Genomic DNA, 22,240 nt, shown 5'->3' with positions numbered 1-22,240 from the left:
CTTAAACAAATGCAGAATTCACCAGTGAAGGCATCTGGCCTGGAAGGGTCCCCTCCACCACCATGGGAAGACTTTTAACAACAAATCTAATTTTTTTTAGTAGCTATAAGAATTTAGGTTATCTATTTCTTTCCGAATAAGTTTTTTTTTTGTTTTTTGTTTTGTTTTTTTTTTGTAATTTGTGCCTTTCAAGGAAGTGTCCATTTTATCTAAGTTACTTATAACTCTGGTCTACTTGTGATAAATTATCCACTTTCTGTTTTTCATTCTTTAAAAGATGTTATTTCAGTGACTTCTGGTTTGTCTTATTTCTGATGAGAAGTCAGCTGTCATTCTCATCTTTATTTTTTTCTGTGTAAGTGTCTTTTTCCTCTAGTTGCTTTTAAGATTTTTTTTTCTCTGGTGTGCTTGGGTGTGGATTTCATCAAATTTAGAAAATGCTTGATTGTTATTTCTTCCAATATTTTTTTCTGTACTTCTCTTTCTTTATTCTCCTCATGTACTTAAATAACATGTATATAGGTTGCTTAAAGTTGTTCCATTGCTATCGGGTGCTCTGTTGATTTTTTCTAGTCTTTTTTTTCCCTCACTATGATTCATTTCTGTGTTCCATACTTTCAAGTTTGTTCATGTTTATTCTACAGTGTCTAATCTGCTGTTGCTTTCATCAAGAGTACTTTTTATCTAACACAGTATATTTTTTATTTGTAGAAATTCAATTTGTGTGTTTTATTTCTGTATCATGCACACACTTTCTTCTAACTTCTTAAAGACATGGTGTGTATTTATATTTATAATCTCTGTTTTAATGTCCTGTTCAACTAATTCTACAATCTCAATTATTTCTGGGCCTGTTACTATTGATAGATTTTTCTCCTCCTAATAGGCTGTAATTTCTTGTTTCTTTGTATGCCTGGTAATTTTTAATTAGATGCCAGACATTGTGAATTATACATGGTTGGGTGCTTGGTGCCTGATTCCTTTTTTTTTTACTTTAGATTTCCTTCCACACCCCAAGGACATAGTAAAGTTACTTTGGAACATTTTGATATTTTAAGACTTGGGTTGAAGCTTTGCTAGGCAAGTAAAAAATTATCTTTAGTCTTGCTAATTTTTCTAATTTGACTCATTATTGAGGATTGTTAAACATGATACATTCAGGTGATCCTTTCCATGGACTCAGGTGTTTCCTCACATACATGTGCTATTTAATACTTAGGTATAGACTCAAAGTGAACTTCCTACAGATTTCTGGAAGGCTTTTTTGTGTGTATCTCTGTCTTCTCTGGAATTCTGCCTTATGAATTCAAATTGCCTTGGCCTCCTCAAACCCCAAACTCTCTTTTCAACTCATAAAGACTATCAGGCTCCTTAGGTTTCTCCTTCCCCTCCTGCAACTTGGAAAGTCTCTCTCAGCACTGAACTCAGGCTCACCTTATTTGTTACTTTGCTCTTGAGTATCACTGTTCAGGTATGCCATTTGTCCAGTGTTTGAAAACTGTTGTTTCATATGCTTGTCTGTTTTTTACTTATTTAAAGTCAGAGGTAAGTTCAACTCCTAATAATCCATCATGGTCAGCATTTATACACTTAATTACCATGGTATATATCCTTTATTATTCTGAATTTATATTCTCAGATCTTTACACTTGGGTCTACACAGTTGAATCCCATTTAGATGTAGGGGCTTTCATGTTTGAAGTTTATACAGGGCTATAAACTTCAGAATCACCCCCTCCAGGGCTATGGGCCATGCAAATTTATTTTCAAGTAATCTTTGGAAAAATTTTTTTTGGTAATATTTCGGGATTTTAAATTATAAATGCAATTAAAATTATAATTTTCTGTCAGCTCTTTGGGGATAAAAAGCATGAGGTATTAATGTAAAACATAAGGTCTCATTTTCCTAGTGGTAAGGTTGGTTGTGCACAAATAAAAACAGATTTAAAGGTTTTCATGAGATGAACATATAGGTATTACAAACAAAATAATTAAAGTGGTTTGTAGCAAGTAAGCAAATCTAGCCACTATTACATTTATTTTTCTGTTTGAATGTGTGCCTAGGGAGTAAGCAAATTGAAGTTCCAACCGGCTTCTAAAATTTTAACCATGGAATGAAAAGCAATGGCTTTGTGTTATAGAGATAGTTACTAAAGTTGGAGTTTTAAATGTTAAAATTTTTGAGGTTCACATTTTTTGTGCATACCATTCTGAAGAAATCCTTCCTCTTTTCTTCTCTTCTATCTCTTTCTCTCTCTCTCCCTCTCTATTTCTCTTTCTTCCTTTTTCACTCCTGCCCCTTCCCACATAAGCATTTACCAGGCCTTGTGCTTAGCACTAGAAAGATAGAACATGAGAAACATATGCCCTGCCCTTGAGGAGGTGGTTTTGTTTCCATCTCCAGTGTAGATGGAGTGATGAATTAGCACCTGCAGTTCCTTCTGGTTATATGCAGAGAACACTGAGAATTCACAGTGCCCTCCAATCTGAGTCAGGGATGTAGGAATAAAATAAAGGACCAGAGGGCACTTACAAATTTTGGATCTGACTAAACAGACTCTCCTTATGTAGCTCTTTCCCAGGTGAATTCCATGCTGTTCTTCTGGGGGCATAGGATTGGGTGAGGGGCTGCTTTTCCATCTGTGACTGAGAGTAGTGTTACCTGTAGTACTCCTATTCAAACTCTGCCCTGTGTTGTTGAATTGTGAAGACTCTAGATTTGCCTTGCCTTCTAAATGGCAGACAAAGCTGGTTTTTAGCCTGTTCTACAGTTATTTTAATGCTTTAAATATCCAGGCCCAGATCTGCAGAAGTATATAATTCAGGTCCAATTTAGAGCATATTTCAGGAATATTACATCTGAAAAAGTGAGGGGAAGGTTAGTAATCACTGAACCACTTCTGGGAATTGCTTTGACCTACCTTAGATGTTCTGCTCCATTAAAATGAAAGGAAACTGCATGAATAGAGGTGGGTGACATGGGGTTGTGAAAACACAGAACCTGCAAGGTTGGTGGAAACAGGAAGGTTGAAGAAGATGGTGGGAAGGTACAAAGAGGGAGAAGGAGGAAGAGTGAGAGACAAGGACATAATGGAAACAGGTAAGGAAAAGGAAAAGTAAGAGACAGGAAAGAAAGAAAAAATAGTCAAAATAATCTTGAGAAAGAAGAATAAACCTGGAGGCATTGTGTGCCCTGATTTCAAACTACATTACAAAGGTATAGTAATTAAAACAGAATAGTATCAGCCTGAAAACAGAGTGTGGATCAGTGGAACAGAATAGAAAGCCCCTCTGCCCCCAAAACTCCATACATATATGGTCAATTCATGACAAAGAAGTCAAGACTATACAATGGAGAAAGGATCAATAAATGGTGTTGGGGAAATTGGACAGCTACATGCAAAAGAATGAAACTGGACCACTATCTTACACCATACTCAAAAAGTAACTCAAAATGGATTAAAGATTTGGACATAGGAGGTCTGACAATTAAGTTCACGAATTCATCCTAGAAAAAGTGCTACATACCTCATTGCTGAATATCACTATGGTCACCTTCGAAGTACTCCTCTATGCAGTGATGCCAGCTGTGCAGTGATGCTAGTTCACCCTTCAAAGCAATTTTGGAACTCTTTTTCTGGAATGGCCATCAGAGCTGCCATCATATTACTCTTGATGTCGTCAATGTCATCAAAATGTCTTACTTTTGGGCCGGCCAAGTGGTGCGATGGTTAAGAACTGGATTGGGATGCCAGAGGGCCCAGGTTTAGATCCCACATATGAGGGCCAGTGACACTGCCCTCTACAGCTAAGATGCTGAACAACAGCTCGACCTGGAGCTGGGCTGCCGTGAGTCGCCGGCGATGGTGTAGACTGCAGCCCCTGTGGCAGTGGGTTGCCATGGGCTACTGTATGTAGCCAGCAGCCAGCATGAGCAGCCAGCAGCCACAGTGAGCAGCTGTCCAGAAGCCTGTGACTGATCTGCCTCGCCTGGGAAGAGCACAATGATGGTGCCAACTTGGGCCAGTGAAGCAACGTCCTCCACAACTAGATTGAAGAACAAAACAACAGCAACTTGTCTGTTCCCCTTCCCCCAATTCCCCAGCACTGTTCCCATTCCCCCAATTCCCCAGCACTGTTCCCATTCCCCCAATTCCCCAATAAAAATCTTTTTAAAAAGTGTCTTACTTTCAATATTTCCTTTGTCTTCGGATAAAGAAAGAAGTCATTGGGGGCCAGATCAGGTGAGTAGGGAGCGTGTTCCAATACAGTTATTTGTTTACTGGCTAAAAACTCCCTCACGGACAGTGCCGTATGAGCTGGTGCAGTGTCGTGATGCAAGAGCTCCTTCGGGACCATTTTTGCGCATACCTTTCTCATGCCAAGATTTTCAGTTAAGATTTTCCTGTTTCTCTATTGATGTTCACTTGGTCTGCTATGCTTATCACAGTCAGCCAATGATTTTGATGCACAATTCAATGAATTTTTGCAATGTTTTCATCAGTTCTGCCCTGACCTCTCTTCATCAATGATGTGTTCTCTTCCCTCAGAAAAATGTTTAATCCATTTGTACACTGCCGTTTTCTTCAAAGCATTATCCCCATAAACTTGGACTAACAGCCTCTGATTTCACTTCCAGTCTTGCCACATTTAACAAGAAATTTAATGTTTGTTTGTTGCTCTAATTCAAACATCCTCGCAAAAGCACACAAAACCATACAACAATAATGAATGCCACTCAGCAAGACACCGCCACACATTGACATGAACACAGCTGTGAGACACTGATGTACCAAGGTTATGAACCCTTACCAAGCTGTTTGTACAGTGCTGCCAATGTAAGCACATGGTGACAAGTTCGTGAACTTAATTGTCAGACCCCATAAGACCTAAACCCTTAAACTAATAAGAGAAAACATATTCAGTAATCTACTTGATCAGTCATGGTGTTGATTTTTTTACTCTGATATAAAAATCAAAAGCAACAAAAGCAAAAATAAACAAGTGGGATTACATAAAACTAAAACATTTCAGTGTAGCAAAAGAAACGCTTTACAGGATTTCTGGTCAAGATGGCAGAATAGGTAAACCTTGTGTTTTATTCCTCTGAAAACCATATCAAAATTACAACTAAATTACAGAGGAGCCATCATTGAGAATTGTCTGATCTAGCTGAACCAAAGTCCTGCAACTAAGAACATACAGAAGAATCCACCTCATGGTAGGAGGGGCATAGATGTGGAATTGGCAAAGCTCACACCAGCATGTGACTATTAAAAATTAGGAGGGATATCTCTGCTGCAGAAGTCCCCCACTGGAGGAGCGAGGGGTCCCAGCCCTACACCAGGCTACCCAGCGAAGAGTTCCAGCACCAGTCTTGAGGTGGCTTCTGTTGTATGTCTGTAGTTGTAGGGCTCAGTTCAGCTAGACTTTAGGTGATTCTCAGTGACGGTTGTTCTATCGTTTAGTTGTAATTGATGTGGTTCTGAGAGGAGGTGAGCACAGCATTTACCTACTCTGCCATCTTGATCAGAAATTACATACTTCTTGAGTTTTTAGAGAATGACTAATGAGACAGAATATGTCCCTGGTCAGAACAACCATTCATAATGTGCCCTCCTGCAATCCTCTGTCCTGGAAATATAACCAGCCCTAAGCTTTGGCAGCTTCCTCCTATTCTCTCTTCCTTACCAGGATGTCCTTGTTTCTGTGGAGCCTTAGCTTGCTTTGCTTTAAGTGCTCCATAGGGATATGAACACAGCAGACAATCTAAAAACCCTGTTGACTTTGGTGGGAGTCATTCTTTCATCACGACTTAATTGAATCCTCTATTTTTTCAACTTCTCTCAAGCCAGCTTTGTCTGTGAAGTTTTTTTTTACTATCATCAACTTTAGATTACTGACACCATGGTTTCTAGGAGGGAAATAAACTTTATTATTTCTCCAGAGTGGTAATAATGCTGGTATCACACAGATGTTTGATAGATCTAGGTCTTTCTAAGGAATAAAGGAAATGACTAATAATGAGATTGTATAGCCCTATGTGTTTAAAGCTCTATATAAATGTTTACAAATATTTTTCCATGATATTAGAAGGCTCAGAAATTTTACCAAAGTCTTAAAGATCAGACAAATATTTATTTGTACATGAGTTTTGCATCTGGCTTGCCACAATATATATTTCGAAAAAGGAGATCTTTTTCATGTTAACAGCTATTTTGAAAATTTCTCCTCATTATAAAAATGTATCTCCTTTGCTGCTCAAACAGACTTGGCCTGAGACTTTTGCAGTGATTCTCTTCCTGTTTTAAATTTCAAAAAAAATTCTAAGAAACTTAAAAGATACAGAACATGTTATGGCAAACATGTACATATTCATCATTCAAATGTTGACATATTTGAGATGTATTTTTTTTAATTGGTCATTTCAGACGTAATTGAAATCTGCTCTGTACCCACTTACCAGTCCCATTAAATTCTGTATCAGTCAGCTTGTTTTTGGCCATAAGTAACAGAAACATCTAAATTCAATTTCCTTAAATGGTCTGAGATTTTATTATATCACCTTAGAAAAGGCTCAGAGGCACAGATCATGAGAGTACAGGGCAGGGTGATTCAGGGGCTAAATGATATCCTTAGGACTCTGCTCTGTTTGTTGTATGCAGCGTGTTGGGCACACTTTCAAGTGGAATCTCCCCATGATTCAAACCTCTAGCGGCAACCATCAGGTTTTTCTTTTCTTTTTCCCTATATCTCTGAGTCTATTTGTGTTTTGTTTGTTCGTTTATTCTGTTCTTTAGATTCCACATATAAGAAGTTGAATAATATTGAATGTCAACTATAATTAAATATACCAGGGATGCCAAAAAATGTATACACATTTTAAGAAAGGAAAAAGCTGTATTAAAATTGTAACACATATATACCGATAACAAAAAATGAATAATACAAGTCACGTTTGACTTCTGCAATTGCAAGAGGTGCTCAAAGTGGTTACCATCAGCATCCACACACTTTTGATTACAGAGAACTACTGCTTGAGCAACGTGACCAAAGTATCCACTTGTATTGCTACACATGCCATTTTAATTTCTTCCTGAAGCCCTGCCAGTGTAGTTGGTTTTCTACTGTACACCACATCCTTTAAAGTCTCCCATAGGTAGAAGTCGGGGGTGTTAAGTCAGGAGAATGTGGGGGAGACTCAGCCGCACCACTTCATCCTATCCATTGTCCTGACAAATTCTCATCGAGGTAAGCTCTCACATCTCAGTGGAAGTGTGAACGACAACCATGCTTCCACCATTTTTTTTGACTGCCTGTCACATGGTGACATTAGCATTCAATTGATTAGTGCCATCTTTTGAGTGAACATCATAATACACATTGCTACTATAATTAAATTAAACTTTGAAAAGTAATACACAGATAGCATCTCTTAAAATGTGTATACCTTTTTTTGCCACCCCTAGTATATATAGACTCATGGGATGTGGAGTACAGCATAGGGAATATAGTCAATGGAATTGTAACAGCTATATACAATGACTTGTTGGGGTATCACTTTGTGAGGGGTGTAAATGTCTAACTACTACATTGTTTTATATACCTGAAACTAATGAAAAAAAAAACCCTCTAGAGGCAGAAAGACCTAGGCCTTCTTGGCCTTCTTTTTAGGATCGAGCAAACCTTCTCAGAGCTCCCTAAGGAGAACACCCTCACACCTCAGCAACCAGAAATGAAGTCATCTACCCTTTTCTAAAACTGCCTAAAGTAGTAAGACCACTCAGGTTCACTCAGACAAAGCAATGTACCTCTGGTTTGGGGTATTGGGGTCACCTCCCACCACCTTGAATCCCATGGTAGAGGGAAGGGCACCTCTTCATACTAGAGTTATCCCAACACAGAAGAAGAGGGACCGGACTGTCAGATAGGCAGCAAATCTGTCTGTTACCCCACCCCTCTGTTTCTCCAGTGCCCCCTCCCACTCTCCTGAAGTTGGTGTGTGTTGCTCACATTTAAGTTTGTATTATGGTATTACATATATGTCTACTATAAATGTACCTTATTTGATATTTCATTCTGTAACTTGCTCTTTCTTTTCTGTTTTCCTTCACTCTATTATCTATATTCGTATAGGCAATAATGTAATACTGTGATTTATTCAGTCTGTGTTATAGTTGCATAGTAGTTCATCATACAAATTCCATTACTTCTTTGATCCTGTTTTTGTTGTTATTGTTACATCAGAGACCTGAGTGGAAGTGAGGAAGAAGCAGCTGTGTCTGAGGGATACTGAAACTCCTGTCTCCAAATCATCCTGTTGATGGTGTTATCATTGTTTTTACTTTTCTCATAGTTAGCAGCAAGGAGGACTTTAAAAATCATTACTAGCTCCCATATCAGTTGTTTATCACCTTTTTGGAGTCAAAGTCTTTTTGAAAATCTAATACAGCCTATGGGATTTCTCTATAGGAAAATGCATGCTTGTGTATGTTACATTTTTTGGGGGGGGATGGCAAGTCCCTTTGAAGCCAGCCAGGGACCTTTGCTGAAGATACACATTGCTTCTGAATGGAGACAATTAGATCTCATTCTATTTCTTACTGTGCTCTCTAAGAAGGACAATTTTTCTTTAAATCAGTGAATTAAGTGTGTGCCTTCTGGGAGGATGTGAGGATTGGCTTTTCGTTAGAATTTGTCTAACTTTTCTTTAGTCTTAACTTCTTTTAAGTGAAGTAGAGATTTCTAGAGGTTTTCTAATAATTTATTTGACAAAAGTGAAGATTGTCTAAGCTGCAGTGTACATTCTTAGTACAAAATTAGAGGCAGTGAGTATTTTTATTATTCAGTGCATGAAGCAAGTCTCACATTTTATTGTTTTTATAGAAATCTTCCTTTAAGTGTGTAACAAGGCACAAAAGAGTCTTTTTTGCCCCCTGATGACTAGGAAGAAGAATGTCATGTTACTTGGGAATTTGATCCTGTTCTCTCCTCTACTTGTTTTAGTTGTTATAATATTTTTTTAATCAAACTGTAAATACTCCTTCCACTGAAAAAGGATCTAGTTCCAGCAGTATTTTGCCATCACTCTATTCTACTTTCATCCATCAGTATGAACTCTAGATCCCACATATTAACTCTCTAAAGATGATCAATTTGCAACCGTCCTAGTCCAAGACTACATTGTCTGCCACAGAGATGATCTCTTAAATGAGCAGTATTGATGAGAGAAGATTTATGGGTAAGCTAATGGGAAATTCAGGGTGGATAACAAAATAAGGTGGAACCTGCAGAATATTTACCTTCTTGCACCCACAATAATGAGATGATTCAAGAGTACAATTGGGAGTTGACCAAATGGAGAAAATTGCACATACTTCTCTTTGGCTCTTCAGAAATAGCCCTCCTTCTAATATTAATGACAATGAACTTGGCAATCAATGACACAAATATACATTTTAGCAATATAACTGAGGTTTAGTCAGTCACATAGACAAGACGTATGAGGAGTTTGGGAGATAGGTGTGGATCCCAGAAAAAGGGCAGGGTCATATGCTAAAGAATGAAAATTTTGTATACAAGGTTTAGTAGTATATCTTTATAGAAGAATAATTACCCTGAATGACACCCTCAAAAAGGAAAAGAACTTAAAAAGCTGGATATGATATACTTAAAAATATTTTTAGGTAGATCACTGAGCAGTCCAACAGTAATGTCCAGAGAGAAAACACGGGTCATCTTCAAAGGAATGGCAATTAGAATGATTCCTAATCTCTAGAGGTAATGGGCTGAATAAGTGGCCTCCAAGTAAATGCAGGGACTAATCCCTAGAAGCAGTGTTACCTTATATAGCAGAAGATATTTTGCAGAAGTGATTAAGTTAATGCTCTTGAGATGGTGAAATATCTTGGATTATCCTGGTCAGCCTTAAATGTAATTCCAAGTATCCTTATAAAAGGGAGGCAAAGGGAGATTTAGATATAGAAGAAGAGAAGGCCATCGGCCACAAAGGAAGAAATTGGAGTATATGGCTACAACCCAAGAAATGCTGGTAGCCGCCAGAAACTACAAGAGGCAAGGAACAGACTCTCCCTAAAGCCTCTGGAAGAAGTGAGCCCTCCTTGTGATAATTTGTTGTTACAGCCATAGGAAACTGATACACTGGTCAAAAGTGGAAGCCCGAAGACTGTGTCATATTATCTTCCATGATCTAAGAGAAAATAGTAGTAGTCAATTTAGAATTTTATCTTTCAAGAATGAGATAAAAATAAAGATATTTTCTGCAAACAAAAGCTAAGTTTATTACCAACAGACCCACATTAAAGGAAATTATAAATGATGTACTTCCGGAGAAGGGGAATGGTCATGGAAACAAGGTTTGATTCCCAGAAAAGAATGCCTAACAAATATATTGATAGATATTGTTTCAATAGACAAATAGTAACTGTATAAAACAATGAAATTATGTGTAACAGGAGGGCATAAAGAAAGATAGAATTAAGATACTGGACATTGTTATCACATTAGTTGGGTTGATAGTGATTAGAGATAAAAATTGAGGAAGAGAGTAAATACTGATTAACTTCATACTTTTTGAAGTATGCATATTAAAATATCTAAGATAACCAATAAAAGGATAACGTAGAAAATATAACTTTCCAAAGAGGGTAAAATAATGAAAATAGGAAAAAGTTTATTCCAAAGGGAAGCAAAAGAGAATGAAGAAAAAAGAAATAGTAAAATATGTAATATAAATAGTATGATAGAAATCAATCCAAATATCTAAGTAATCATAGTCCAATATAAATAGATGGAAGTTTCTACTAAAAAGTTAAAGATGGATGTAAAAAAATCCAGTATATTTTGTTTACAGGAGTCCTAACTAAAATTTGAGACAGAGAAAGATTGACAGCAAAGAGATGGAAAATGTTAGAGCAGGCAGATACTCACCAAAATAAAACTAGTGCAGCTGTATTAATACCAGACACAATAGACTATGGGGAAAGATGCATTACTAGAAATAAAGAGGATATATAAATAATGATAAAACATTTATTTAGTTCAGCAAGGAGTTATAATTCTAAACTTGTGTGGAACAAACAAAAACCTGAATATGTGTTTTTTGAATTTTTGAAAATATAGGTTGAATCCAAAGAGAAATAGACAAATTCCTGATCTAATGGACCTAAATATAGACCACTGAATCTACAACAACTGGACAGTGAAGGTACATGAAACATTCATGCAGACTGACCACATGATAGGCCACAAAGAAAAGCTCAATAAATTTTAAAGTATTAGCATGACAGTCCACATTCTCAGGCACAATATATTGATGTTAGAAATCAATAAGAAGATTACTAAAAAAATATGCTGTTTGAAAAGTTTTGAAAAATCCATAGTAAATTACTCATGGGTCAATAATAAACCAAAATGGAACTTTAAAAGAATGATACAATTAATATATATGATAACTTGTGGGACACAGCTAAAGCAATGTTGGATGTAGATTTATTATCTTAAATACTTTGTTAGAAAAAAACAAGAGATGTAAGATTCATCAGCTAAACTTCATACCTAAAATATTGGGAAAATAACTACTTAATAAATCCAAAGCAAGTATAAAAATAAAGATGAGTAGAAATTAATGAAGTAGAGAACCAACACATAAAAGAGTATCAAGCCAAAACTTATTTTTTAAAGAGGATTTATAAAATAGAGAAACTTCTAGCATCTAAGTAAGAGGGCACAAGTAAGTACTGTTAGAGATGGATGAGGGCACATATCTTTAGATGTGAGTGAAAGAAGTAGAGAGTCCTTCTGAACAAGTTATGCCACTTAACTGGAAAGTTTGGACAACATGGCTGAATTTTTAGAAAAAAAAATGACTTAGGACAAAGAAGGAAAAGCAAATAAAATCTCTATAAAAACAAAGAAATTTAATTAATAATAATAATTCTACAAAGAAAGCACCAGGTTAGATGAGTTTATAGATTAGTTTTACAGAACATTCTAGAAACTGGAACTGATATTTGTAGCATGTAACAAAAAGTATCTGGTATTAAGAAAAAAAGTTCATCACCTTGGTATGCAAGAGACCGAAACTGATAGAAAATGGACAAAAAACACAAATGCAGGAAAATAAACACATGTGATTCATAAATGTATGAAAGATATTTACCCCTATTAAGAATTAGGGAAGTGGAAATTAATATCCAATGATGTACCAATTCATACTCACCATTTTGACAAACAGTAGCAAATTGTACAATATCATGTGCAGGCAATGATGCAGAGCAATAGGAACTCTCTTCACCACACATGGTTATAAATTGATACAATCACTTTGGAAATGTGGTATTACCTAGGAAACTTGAACATATTCATACTCTCCTATCAGGGAATTCTACTCTAGGTAGGTACCCTAGAGAAATTCTTATACAAGTGCACCAAGATGCATACACAAGAAAAATGTACATGGAAGCTCTGTTTATAATAGCAATCAAACAGAAACATTCAAATGGTAATCAGCAATAAATAAATGGTGATGTAGTCATACAATGCAATTGTGTGCAGCTGTGACAATGAATACACTAGAGCAGCACCCATCACCATGAATAGATCACAGAATCTTACTTAGTGTTTTAACCAGTGGGTTTTAAATGTTGGCGAGCATTGGGCTTAGCTGGAGAGCTAATGGAGGACACAGGGGCTTTGCTTGTTGAAGTGGGACAGGGCTGGACCTCTGCAGTTTTATCAGTTCTCAGGTGATCCTGACACACAGCAGAGCCACTGAGTGAAAACAGCTGCAGGGGGCATGCAGACTGTCTAGCTTACACAAAGCGAAACAAAACATACAAATTACACATTATTCGGGTTACATACTTAGTCGTAGCATGACAAAGGCAGGCTCTCGGTGAGGACAAAGGGTAAGCATTTGGGGAGGTGGCATCTAACTAGGGTGCAGGTTATATTTTATTTCTTAGCTGTATAGAAGGCACACTGAAGTCATTTTATTACTCATACTTAATGTATGTAATATTTGTGAGTTAAATATATTGTACAATATAAACATAAAAAATAATAAAATAGAAAGATTTGTTTTGAGCCTATGCACTCCAGTGAGCATCTGGGTTGACATGTACTGTTGTCTGGTCAGCTGCCTTGCTGACCTCAGTGAGGTCGGTGGATGTCACACAGCGTACGCTCATTGTCTTGCTGCTTCTGCTCATCCACAGTGCTACCTGGAAGGAATATTTAACTGGGACAAAGGGCAAGTTCGTTTTCCAAGTGGGTGTGTAAATTGGCTGCTTGGATTGCCCTCTGCACCTTTAGAAACTCAGAGGCTGGGCCCCCTCGTGGTTCAGGGGCTGACCAGGTATACAGCCTGGAGGCAATGCCTGACAGGAGAGCGGGACGTGAGCAGACCCCTGCCTGCACCCCTGTGGTAGTGAAGGGACCCAGTGGGATCAACAGGACAGGAGAGGGCGTGGCATGGAGCTGCTGGGACTGACTGATTACACTGGTTTGGAATTCTCCAAAGGGGAGCACACACCCATGGGAGAAGAGGTGACCCTTTACATGGTCCCCCAGGGGATCCAGGGGACTTGCTTCTGTGGATTCTTAGATTTTGATTGCAGCTATCTCTGTCCTGAACACTAAGTGAAGGCCCGGAATCTTAGGGAGGCAGGTGGGTAGCAGTGCATTGGCCAACAGAGTATGTGCTTTGACCCAGAGCAAGTAGATAAGAGCTGGGCCATGGGAGACAGTAAGGTTTCCAGGGATCCAGCAGAGCCTCACTGCAAGAAGGCATGTGGCAGCTAAAGAGTAGGGAGAGCTGCGCCAAGCTCTCAAGGAGCCCTGGGTAGGCAGAAAGAAAAAGGAACAGTTTGGAGACCAGGGCAGCAGAGGTGAGGGCCTGAGCCCCCTGGTTACGTCACGGCTGACCCTGGCTCACTCACCTCAGGTGCTGCCGCAGATTGCCAGGGAAGGTGATGGTTACACTTACAGAAAGGTACTGTGTGCCCTGTAAGTCAGGCTGGCTACACATTTCCAGGGTCCCGTTTGGGATATAGTGGGGAGTGCTCAGTTCCGCTGACTCTCCCTCTAGGAAGCTGAAGACTCAGAGGTTTAATAAAAGAGCTTCTATGGTGGCCTCTGCCATCAAGAGTAAGTGAGAAAAGCAAAGTTACGTGACATCCATTTCCTCCCCAAGGTGTGCTGGCTCTGATTAACCCCTATGTGTAATTCAAATTGTGTTTTCATGACCTCATGTATTTTTCCTAGATAAAATAAAATTTCCTCCCGAAGCCCTCTTCTCCAAGTAAAGCTAACTACTCATTGCCTTTACTCATTGTCCTACTTACTGGGAGATCAGAGTGGGTGATTTTTCTTACCCCGCTATCCTATGCTCAGGCCTGGGCCTGCCTTAGCACAGCAGCTAGGAACAGAGCAGAGCACGAGGCCCGAGCTGGGTTCTGGGCCCATCTCACCTATTTTCCCACCTTTGGTTGTCAGTCGGTCCCCACCCAACAAGATTATCTCCCCTTAAACAGACTTTAGTCTGAAATACAAAGGTCAGTGATTTAAACCCAGATTCAATATGTAATAGCACTTTAATTCTTTCGTGATTACTTCAGTTCAGCACACTTGGTAACTATTGATCATTCCAAAAGGATGCAACTCTTTCTTGCTTTCTCCCAGATCTAGCAGGTGGTCTCAACTGACCATCTTCGAACTCACATCAAATTCCTTTAAGACAGCTCCTGAAATACAATGTGTACCCTTTTGCCCTTAAACTTGTTCTCATTTAACTGACTATAAAACACATGATCACTAATTTCTAACCTCATCGGCTCTATTTATACCATCTCAAAGCTAGAATGTATCATTTGCAAGAAGGAATATTGAAGACCTATTTGAAAAAATCGTTATTCCCAGTTAAAATCTTGACTTGCAACCAACCACCAATTTGGTCACTTTTTAGAGACGGTCAGTGAAGCAAAGCTTTTCTTCATCTGACTCTCCTACAGCTGGGTTCATGAGAGCTTCCATTTTCTGTAGTTCTTGTGTTGTTCCCAGCCATAGAGCAGTTTGGTGCCTCTGGAACCCTTTCTCCGTACAGCTGCCAGAACTTTTTAAAAATGTAAATGTGACTGTGGCTTGTTGGTGTCTAAAACCTTTCCAAGGCTCCTCATCTTCCCTAGTTTGGGTGTTTTAGCTGGTTTACTGACCCTCCACCCCACCCCCACTCTGCCTCTGGCCCAGGACACAGCTCTAGGTCTGCCATTGGCCACTGCTCCACTCTGCCCCTCCCCAGGTCAGGAGCCTGTGGTGTTTCACAGTCCTGCTGCCTCTACCCAGAGCAGGGTGCCCACAGTCTGCTCCTCCACCTTCGGCAGCCCCACCACTAACCCAGCTCGGCACTGCCCCGCCCCCACAAGCAAGCACTTTGCTTAACAAGTTCATCCTTCAGGTTCAGCTTCTGTGCTAATTCCTCAAAGAAGCCTCGTCCTGCAAAGAGCTCCCTGTGGCTGACTCCCTGTGCTATTTCTATGCTGGAGAGTGCTCATTTTAAATGGGGTAATAATAGGATCTACCTCATAGAATTCCTACAGCTGGTGTGAGCACCAAATGAGATAATGTATATAAAGAGCTTAGCACACACTCTAACATGGAAAGCACAATGGGTTTCCTTTGCCTCTATATTTTCTTGTTACATCATCAGCATATTTCATCCTGGGATGACCTTGAGCTTCACTGGCTGGGATTAGGCCTGACTCACGGCTGTATCCCCAGTGCTTAGCACAGAACAAACCACAGAGGAGATGTTGGGTAGATTTTGTGCCATGAATGAATGAATGGATATATTTTCAAAATCTGTGTGCAAATCTTTTTAAAACATGAATCTAATTAGTAAAGAATTAGAGGAAATTCATTGTATTTTGGTCAATTATGTCAGAGTAAACCAGTTTTCCTTGCCTAAATCAGATCAATGACTCCCAGCAGAAAATTTAGCCTTTACTTCCAGCTAATGTCTGCCATGTCTTCTGACAGCTTTGGTTCTTAAGAGCTTGATCACGTGGCAGCCAATGCATTGGGGGTCAGCTGCAGACATCATTTTCTGGCCTCAGGGAAGATGTTGAATAATCCTGTTTGCATTTTAGAGTTAGCAAGTAATATTTGTAAACAAGCAGCTAATGAACTGTGTGACCTGGGCCCAATCCCTTTGGTATCCGCTATTCAGGCTGTCGGCTCCTGATAGGCCTTTTGCAGAGAAAGCTCATGAGTCAATTGTAAACATGGTCTGATTATCTTCTCAGGAAATTAGTGACCCCGAGATCCTGGACCTGGTCCACAGTGCCCTGGGCAGGATGACCGTGGTCCGACAGATCTTCCCATCTGCAAAGGACAACCAGAAATGCATGAGGAACAACCACCGCATTTCCTCCCTGCTCTGCGACCCCCAGGAAGGCTACCTCCAGATGCTACAGGTCAGTGTCCACCCCCAGCTCCCTCCGTCAGGGAGTCTCACCCATGCTCGTGGCCTGCCTACTACTTTAATCACTGGAACTCTTGTCATTTGCTGACATTGGAACCAGTCAACAGGGTAGTGCCTCTGAACAGCATTAGGAGGCAATTATGGCCATTGTCAGCAGACAGGTCATGTTAGCTCACTTATATTTCAGTTACATGCTTAGGGAGTAAGGAGATTTCTGTCTCAGGCTTCTGTGATGACTGTTTTGTTGGGGTTGGATTCACCTGGCAGGACTGGGGATGCAGACCCTTGTGGGGGGTCATCATTTAAACTTGTTTTAGGTTCTTCCCTGTAAGAAGTCAGTAGTATGGACACGGCTGTTAGGAAACAACTAGGGACTGTCCCTGTTCCTCTGCTGAATCCTGAGGCTTAGGTCAGCCAGGGTACTGCTGGGGCCCCAGCTGAGCAGGGATAGGCAGGAGGGCAGGACCATCACTTGCTTCCAAGCAATTTCATTGCCTCCAAGATGAGAGGCACAGAGTGTTTGTGGTCAGCCCTCCCACCACTCCCTCTGCAGAGCTGCAGCCTGAAAGTAGGATGTAGAGCTGTGCACCTGTTTTGAGAGGTGGTTTTCTCTTGGATGTTTGGGGGTAACAGTGAAGCACTGTGGAAACTGTCCATTGGCAGCCTAGAATCTGCTTCTCCATTAAGAATATCATGCATGAGAAAACTTTCTTTTGATACTTAGTGGGAGCCACGTAACCAGGAAATTTCTCCCAGCTGGGTTTGGCTCAGAAGTTTGGGCATATGACATGCTTGCCATTCCGCATTTGAACCTAGCTATGCCTTTATACCCAGACAGGTATGAGGAGTGGAAATCAGGTTTTCAGGACAGAGATAGTCTGTATCTGCCACCTGATACACCCCTGATTTTTTGCTGGAGTAATTTCCCCTTTCATGTCCACTGCTCCAGGGAGCCATGAAAATGTCTGGGTCTTTCTAAGGTGGTGAAGGGTTGGCCAAGAGAGTGGACGAAAGGCCTCTGCAGGACCCATGGACTTGAGAACCCTGAGCATATGGGCAAGGAAGAGAGGCAGGTGCTAGATGCAAGATTTTATATTTTTGGATGCTGCTGGCCTGCTCTGCATTCCTCTGTTCTGGAGTTTGGAAGAAGAGGCGAGGGCCAAGTATGACCCTCTCAGTGTTACTCTGCATTTATTACCCCCACTCTCCATGTAGAAAGAAGTAGAGTGAGATGATGTGGCTCAGGCAGCACAAGCCCATCCTCACATCCCCGCCTAGGGCAAGAGGCAGAGGGGACCCCTCACTCTCTGTGGAGCTGGACCCTGCGTGGGGCTCTCCAGGCTCTCTCCTTTCAGGGCTTGGTCCTTCTCCAAACACACACCAGCCTTGCCCTTGCCCTGCCCTGTCTCTGCTCCCGCCCCCATATGCCCAGTTCTTGCCTAGTCATACTGCACTCCGTGTACTTGAGCAAGCTGGGGGCTACTTGCCTTTACACAAACGTGCCCAGCACAAGTTGGATGAGGGGAGGGGAGAGCACTTCTCATTGAGGCTCTGATTACTCACCGCGTATGGATTAAAAGGTGCAGGTAGACTCACTGGTGGCACAGCACACACACTGGATGCAAAAGATCTGACCCAGAGGGCAGGGAGATTGATGGGACTGATGGGGAACCCAGTGTAGGCTATGCTAAAATGGTACACACCCAATTTGAGTATAAGTAAAGGCACACTTGAAGGTGTGTGGCTTGTCATCATCAAATGTGGTAAATGCCTTCCTACCTCTCTCTGTTTCTGCTGAGTCCCAGGCACTACATAAAGAGTAAGAGTGGCATCACAGAGATATTGTGGTGGTGGTGGTGGTAGTGGTGGTAGTTGCACTAGTGGTAATAGTAATAGCAACAACAGTAGCAGCATCAATAGTAGCAGTAACAGCTGTAGCAACTGTAGCAGCAGTGGTAGTAGAAGCAGCAATAGTAATAGTGGTAGCAGTATTAGTAGGAGCAGTAGTAATAGTAGTAGTAGAATAGTAGCATAAGTAGTAGTAACAGCAGCATCAGTAGCAGTAGCAACAGCAGCAGCTCTAGTAGCAGCAGCAGCAGTAGTAACAGTAGTAGCAACAATAGTGACAGTATTACTACTACTAGTAGCAGCAGCAGCACTACTAGTAGTGATAGCAGTGATAGTAGTAGCAATAGTAGTAGTGGTAGTAGTATTAGTAGTACCAGTAGTAATAGTATTAGTAGAGCAGTAGCATAAGTAGTAGTAACAGCAGCAGCAGAGCAGGAGCCAGATTGCTTGGGTTCAAGTTCCAGCAACTTTAGCACTAATTATTTATTTATTTTATTATTATTATTTATTTGTCATTGTGTGCCTCAGTTTCCTCCTCTGTAAACTTGGAATTAGAGTAAAAATGAAAGAGGTCCGTACCTCTTAGAGTCATAATGAAATTAAATGAGAGAACATATAGAGAGCATTTAGAACAAGACTGGGTTATTAATGGCATCATTATGGAGGAGGTGGCCGGGTGTGCTACAGGGTTTCCATGGAAAGGCTGAATATGGCCTCATTTTTCTGTTTTTGTATAATATTATGCACCTATCTTCCTGAGCATGCTCTTTAAAGACATCATAGCAGGTAGGAGAGCATTTCCCATCTGTCCAGCCCCAAATCACAGGCGTCGTGCACCGCTTACTGTCTACATCATCACACAGGCTTAATCCGAGCTGCCTTGCGTGGCAGAGGACAGGCCCTGCCTTTAAGACCCATTGAGCTCTTCATATAAGAACCTGCTCACTGGAGACCCTCAGTAAGGACTGATAGGTGGATCTGTTAAGAAGGCAGGTCTTAACACAAGTTAAACTGTCTCTAGAAGCCTCTTATAGATCTGTAAATAAAATACTTTATTAAAGGAATCTCTGCCTCCATTTGTTGCATCTGCTTCCTTGTGTGGGGAAAATGTAGATTTATTTACTCATCCTGCCCAACAACCATTTGGGCAGCTTGTAGATTCATCTCATTTATAAGCTGTTCCCTTCAAGTTTCCTCAGCAGCTATTACCACTTCTTCCTTTCTTAACGACAGTGTAGAAGACAAAATAATTTCTACTAGCCTCTAGCTGTGAGATTTACCGAGGAGACTCTAACATGTTGAGAACAACCAACTTAAGAAAAAAAAATTATGTCATGGATTATTAACTTTGTCTTGATGACATTAATGAAAAACCTTCTGAAAATGTACTTCTCAAGTCCATCTTTAGTTTCTCTCCCAGGCAGATGCTATTGGGATGATAATTCTGGGTTAGAAGTTTTCATGAGGACTGTCAAGAACAGGGAATTTTTACAAGATCATCCATCTTTGGCTTCTCCATGGAGCTGGCCTCAGAAACGCCATCTTCTTCTATTAGGTCTGTGGTCAAGGCTTTCTGTGTTGTAAAGCCAACCGAGCATTATTGAAATAAATCAATTTGGTTCCTATTTAGTAGAAGGTCCCTTTGAAGAAAAATACGTAAATAAGTGTCTTCTAGTGGTTCCAAAGGTATTGCATTGGCCAGTGTGTAGTGCTGTTGTTTAGTTCTCCCTACCAAGCACTGTCTTATTTGGGTGTTTCCATTCTTGTTTTCTTGACCAGCTGGTTTAGGGATTGTCTGACTCAGCCAGTAATAAAAGTGATAACCAGTTCCACAGAACCGTGAGACTTAGCTAAGATTTCACAGACAGCCGTGCTCAAAAGAGAATCTGTAATGTACTCAGTCGGTCTTCAGAACTGTGTTGCCTGGCGACTTCCGGGCTGCAATTGAAGTAACAGACATGTTGTCACATCGCTACCCCATTTATATTCAAATGTGTTTCCAAAAGGGGACAGACAAATGATATAAGCTGTGTTGTCTGGTCACTGTGGAGCCTGATCCTTGAATTAAGCTGTGGGGGCTGATGTGGTATTATGATAAAATGCTCCCTCAGGTTGGAATTTCTCTTCTTTGTGCATTTTAAAATTGTTGAGTGACTCGATAGATGGAATCACTTCTCCTCCACTCAATCTATTAAAGCAGTTCAAAATTCCCCTTCCCACACATGTCCTATTTCTTTAAGGCTTTCTGTATTCTTCCCTGGCTACAAGTTGGTTTTTGTTTTGTTTTGTTTTCCTTTTTTTTGGTCAACCTGCTAGTAAAATCCTTCCCTCCGGAACAACCCTGAGCCTTTTCCACCAGAGCTACCAGGGACTTCATGTCACTTTCACTGTTTTACTTCATGCTAAAGGCCCAGATGGAACATTTAACAACCAGAATGGGGAAGTGTGATCATTGACACGTTGTCAGAGACAGTTGCACAGGTGGCTTCCCTGGGTGCACCTGGTTGCTGTTCTGGCTGCAGGCGGCCCCATGTGCGTTTGAAGGTAGAGATCCTCTGGTACAGACAAATGCCCCTCCCATGCTGTACACCCTTCCCTTGGGTTCAGCTGTGAGCAGAGCTCCCATCCCCTTTAGCCTCTGCCACCATCTGCTCCCTCCTCAGGCCCAGCCGTGATGCCCTCTCTCTGGACAGGTGGGCTGGCAGCAGTTTGGCAGAGAGGCCTTGCCTGGGCATGGATTTCTCAAGCTGTGACATCTGGGCATCAGCTTGTCCTCCCAGCTGGACCCAGTGCTGGCTGCTTGTCTGACTTTGCTGGATGACCAGAGCCTGTCTGAGGATCTGGTCAGAGGTCAGTCCCTGCTGTTTGCCTCTGTGAGGTCTCCCCGAATAGTCCACTTGGCATGATTAATGACAGAAGGAAGAGAAAAACTGGGCTCTTCAGAAGCCTAGAGGAAATGCAGGCTTTCTTAGTGAAAACATTTCCCCTTGATTCCAGCTTTGGTGTGAGGTGGATAATGGTCTGGTGGCAAGATGCAGATGGCCCGTGTGGCTGGGACCCGGGCTGCCATTCATCTTCATTTGCCTTTGGAGATGATTCTCCCTTGACAATGTGGACGAACAATTCCCTGGGCCCCTGGAGTATTGTATAATGGAGACAAGACTGGAGCACCCTCATATTACTTGCCTAAACTTTCAGATTTACTATGGAGAAACGTGCACAGAGCACCAGGAGGGCAGACAGCCAGCTACACACAGGTGACCATCCTCCAGGACCTCTCTCTTCAAGTCTGATGGGGGTGGGCACAGGTGTCAGCCTGCTGAGGTCCAGAAAGGATAAGAGGCAGATAGCTCTCCTGAACTGCTCAGCACATCATCTCAATGAAAGGTGTGGGGTGTGGGGCTTGTATTTTCATTGCTCCTGGCTCCATTCTGCTTCTGGGGACTCAGTAAGTACACAGATCATCTGAGCTCTTGATGAGGCTCCCCACCCTGCACTGACCCAGATGGAAAATCAGCTCCTTTCCTGGGTCCAACAAGACAACAAATCCAAGTCTCAGAGACAGTGTCACACTTGGGGGGGCGGGGGTTGGTAGTGGCATTTGCACTGTGGCCACACAAACAACCTCTGATGTGCTAAGTCGTCTCTCTCCGGGGCCCCACCCTCTCTCCATCTTACTAGTTTCCCTATCCACCCTCTGTTTTCTTCCTCTGGGTCTTGAAACCAAAGTACATTCTCCTTCTTTTCTCGTGAAGATCAATTTAACAATCTTTTTTTAAAATTATTTTTATTATGAAATACACATTTTTTAGAATTAGTTTCAGCTGTACAACACAGTGCAATAGTTATACTTTTTACCCTTCGAAGTGACAACCCCCACCCCAATCCGCC

General features: G+C 41.0%; 1 protein-coding gene across 1 annotated transcript in view; it reads left to right on the top strand.

The window, feature by feature from the left end:
- Positions 1-22,240, top strand: part of LOC109376747 (glutamate receptor ionotropic, delta-1-like) — a gene marked incomplete at its 3' end in the record, with an annotated part of 264,904 nt that overhangs the window by 232,127 nt on the left and 10,537 nt on the right. The window contains exon 4 of the mRNA XM_019632845.1: positions 16,323-16,493. Within this exon, the coding sequence (XP_019488390.1) occupies positions 16,323-16,493 (171 nt within the window). The remainder of the gene's footprint in view (positions 1-16,322; positions 16,494-22,240) is intronic.

Source organism: Hipposideros armiger, unplaced genomic scaffold (assembly GCF_001890085.2).
Source record: "Hipposideros armiger isolate ML-2016 unplaced genomic scaffold, ASM189008v1 scaffold_1187, whole genome shotgun sequence".
In the NCBI taxonomy this organism is placed as follows: domain Eukaryota; kingdom Metazoa; phylum Chordata; class Mammalia; order Chiroptera; family Hipposideridae; genus Hipposideros; species Hipposideros armiger.
Note: the sequence above shows the minus strand (reverse complement) of the source record. Positions and strands in the feature narration are given on the sequence as shown.